The 3,300-nt window shown below is 37.8% G+C and overlaps 1 protein-coding gene across 1 annotated transcript; it reads left to right on the forward strand.

Moving 5' to 3' along the window:
- The first annotated feature begins 208 nt into the window (after positions 1–208).
- Positions 209–3,014, forward strand: LOC131608792 (protein EARLY-RESPONSIVE TO DEHYDRATION 7, chloroplastic-like). The gene is made up of 4 exons (XM_058880335.1): positions 209–1,317; positions 1,683–1,849; positions 2,318–2,402; positions 2,552–3,014. The coding sequence occupies exons 1-4, from the start codon at positions 347–349 to the stop codon at positions 2,736–2,738; spliced, it is 1,410 nt and encodes a 469-aa protein (XP_058736318.1). The 5' UTR covers positions 209–346; the 3' UTR covers positions 2,739–3,014.
- Positions 3,015–3,300: the final 286 nt, after the last annotated feature.

Consider the following 3,300-nt stretch of genomic DNA (forward strand, 5'->3'; position numbering starts at 1 on the left):
AAAGTATCATTCCTTGTGAATGAGAAAATGATCAAATTTCTTTGCTTACAATTTTATTTATTTTTATATAAATTTCATCACCGACATTAAAGTTTATATGTGAATTAACAAGTTCATTTTAAAATAAATAAATTGTTAAATTCCATATATATAATCAAATAGTAATAATAAGATCCTTGAGTGATTGATACCGATATTGACGCGGGAAATATCGTTGGTAGTTAAATCCCGTTTGAATTTTCCATGGCCATTTCTTCTCCTTTTTCCTGAACGCCACATGCCGTTTCTTCCTTCATCCTTCTTCTTTTCATTTTCTCTCTCTGGTAACTAACAAACCAACAACCTCATGGAAAAGGAACAATCATCCATGGATTCCCAAAATCCTAACCACAAAACTCCCCTATACCCAGAAATCATAGTTTCCAACCCCGAAGCATCTAACCCTAATACAGCCTCTTCCTCTCTCTACCCTACAATCGACCACGACGTTGGCGACCTCGTCGAAGATCTTTTCCAAGATAACAGAAGTCCCTCCGCTCCACCGATCGCCGGCGAGGATATCCTCATTAAAGTTCCCGGCGCCATTCTCCATCTTATTGACCAACAATACAGCGTCGAGCTCGCAATCGGTGATCTCACCATTATTCGTCTCCGGCAGGGTGATAATACCGTCGCTGTTTACGCTCGTGTTGCAGACGATATTCAATGGCCGCTTGCCAAGGACGAGGCTGCTGTGAAGGTAGACGACTCACATTATTTCTTTTGTTTCCGTGTTCGGAAGGAAAAGGAGGATTCGGATTCGAGCGATTCGGATGAAGAGGAAAATAAAAAGCATAGCCGGAGGAAGGATAGCCGGAAAGGGAAAGGAGACGATTTTGATTTGCTCAGTTACGGTTTGACGATTGCGTCTAAAGGACAGGAGGATTTGGTGAAGGAGCTTGATGAGGTTTTGAAGGAATGCAGCAGTTTCTCTATTCAGGAAGTGTCGGAGAAGGTGAAGAAGAAAGGGGAGGCTTTGGATGCTTCTGTGGCGATGGAGATATCGCCAGCGGAATTGGAAACAGTGCAGGAGAAGAAGGAATTGATGGAGGAGAGATGTGCTGCTTATTGGACTACATTGGCTCCTAATGTGGAGGATTACAACGGAACTGCTGCGAGGCTTATTGCAGCTGGTTCTGGACAATTGGTTAAGGGGATTTTGTGGTGTGGGGATGTTACCATTGATAGGTTGAAATGGGGAAATGAGTTCATGAAGAAGAGGATGGGTCCTCCTTCACAGGCCGAGATTAGTCCCCAAACATTAAGGCGAATCAAAAGGTTACTCCTGACTCTTGATTATGATGTCTTCTACTTTTTTATTGGTAATAATCACTAGAAACTCACACACACAATTATGAGTATCAGGTTTCGAACCCTGGTGTTGGCGGCTAGCCTAGCAAAATCATCGTCTGCCTAGGATTTGGGGACTTATTTCTTCTAGTTTAATTTAAGTGCGTGTTTGGTTGATCAACTTAATTTTACTTTAATAAAATTAATTTAGTTAAAGAGAGTTGGAAGCAAAATTATGTATTTAAAAGTATGTTATGTATTATTTAGGTGACTACAATAATTTGTACTTTTCTGTGAGTATGAACAGATACATATAACTGATATTGGTGTCCTTTGGCTTAAATTTCATGTAGGGCTAAAAGAGTGACTAAAATGACAGAGAGTGTTGCCACTGGGGTTCTCACTGGAGTTGTGAAGGTCTCTGGGTTTTTCACCAGTTCAGTGGCGAATTCAAAAGCAGGACAGAAGTTTTTCAAGTTTCTACCCGGCGAAGTTGTGCTTGCATCGTTGGATGGATTCAGTATGTCAGTTATCTTATTCCATGTCATTTAAGGACTCGTGGTTTGCATGTATTGCTAAATGTTGGTAGAAACTTGAAAATCTCTTGCCAAATATCCTTAGCAAATGAAGAAATAAAAAAATCTTCCATCTTAACAATGGAAAGAAAATACGGAAACGAAGATGATCTTGTTTATTAAACTTAAAGGAAATAAGTTAAGTCTCTTTCTTTTAGCTTCTCTGTGTTAAGGGGAATGAAGCTTCTTGTCACTTGGATCAACAAGTGTTGGTGGTGGTCTGTATCATCTTTAGGTAGTTTTGGACAACAATTTGTTATTTAAGATCAACAAGCCACAATCCTTTAGTAGCTCTATATAGTCTGCTGATTTAATGACTTTACTGATGATTTTACGTTATTATTATTCAAAATGTCATAAGAAACTTTAAATTTCGACTTTACATTTTTATTATATTTTCTTTATATGTATAGGCAAACTGTGTGATGCTGTTGAAGTAGCAGGAAAAAATGTTATGTCAACATCAAACACCGTGACAACCGAGGTTGTTCATCACAGGTAACGCCAATGGGACGAAGTATGAAATTAAATTAGATATCTGAATTTGAATGTGATGCTATTATGAAGGCATATCATATTATATGTAACTTTACATTGGAATATCAAAGCCCTATATGTCAATTTGACATTATTTATATATTCCACAGATATGGAGAAGAAGCTGCCAAGGCAACTAGTGAAGGGCTAGATGCTGCTGGTCATGCTGTAGGGACTGCATGGGCTGCTTTTAAGATTCGGCAGGCTTTCAATCCTAAAAGTGTGCTAAAACCTACCGCCTTGGCCAAATCTGCAGCTAAAGTTGCTGCTGATTATAAGGCTAAAAAATCCAAGTAATTTAAGGAATGAGTTCTTCAATTAAGACGCAGAGCCACTGTTATTCATTGCCATGGGCGACGGTTTCTCTTAGACAGGTAGAAACAGTGTATTGTATATATTATTAAAATTATAGGTGGAAACATTGATGCAATGGTTTGATAGTTTCTCTTCACAATACATACACTTGTGTATCTACGGCAGTTGTATTTATTGCTTTCGCGGCAAGAACTACACTCACTGTTTTTGTGACAAATGCTGGAAATTAATGAAATCCGCTTCTAGTTTTTGTTTCCATTCTCTGAAAGAAAAATGTTTAGTCCTTATATCTAAAACAATTGGTGTCTATCTGTATAATATATTCCCAGTAATTTGCAAATTGCAACTATGGAATAATTAGTATTACTTATGTGAAGTTGGGAAAAATATGCCTTTATGCGTCCATATCCTACATCTGGATATTCTTAATTTACCCGAACTTAGCTTTCTCTTTTTTGTAAAAGTGAGAGAGACACACAAGTTTTATAAACACATGTGCACAATAAGAGTACTCTTTTAGTAGAGTTTTGATCACAAAAAATAA

Source organism: Vicia villosa, linkage group LG1, assembly GCF_029867415.1.
Source record: "Vicia villosa cultivar HV-30 ecotype Madison, WI linkage group LG1, Vvil1.0, whole genome shotgun sequence".
Taxonomy (NCBI): Eukaryota; Viridiplantae; Streptophyta; class Magnoliopsida; order Fabales; family Fabaceae; genus Vicia; species Vicia villosa.

Bases quoted from the DNA above. Each gene is read 5' to 3' on its own strand.
- LOC131608792 (XM_058880335.1), top strand. From the start codon at position 347: ATGGAAAAGGAACAATCATCCATGGATTCCCAAAATCCTAACCACAAA. The intron at 1,850-2,317 runs GTATGTCAGTTA...TTATATGTATAG, and splicing joins TGCATCGTTGGATGGATTCA to GCAAACTGTGTGATGCTGTT. The intron at 2,403-2,551 runs GTAACGCCAATG...TATATTCCACAG, and splicing joins ACCGAGGTTGTTCATCACAG to ATATGGAGAAGAAGCTGCCA.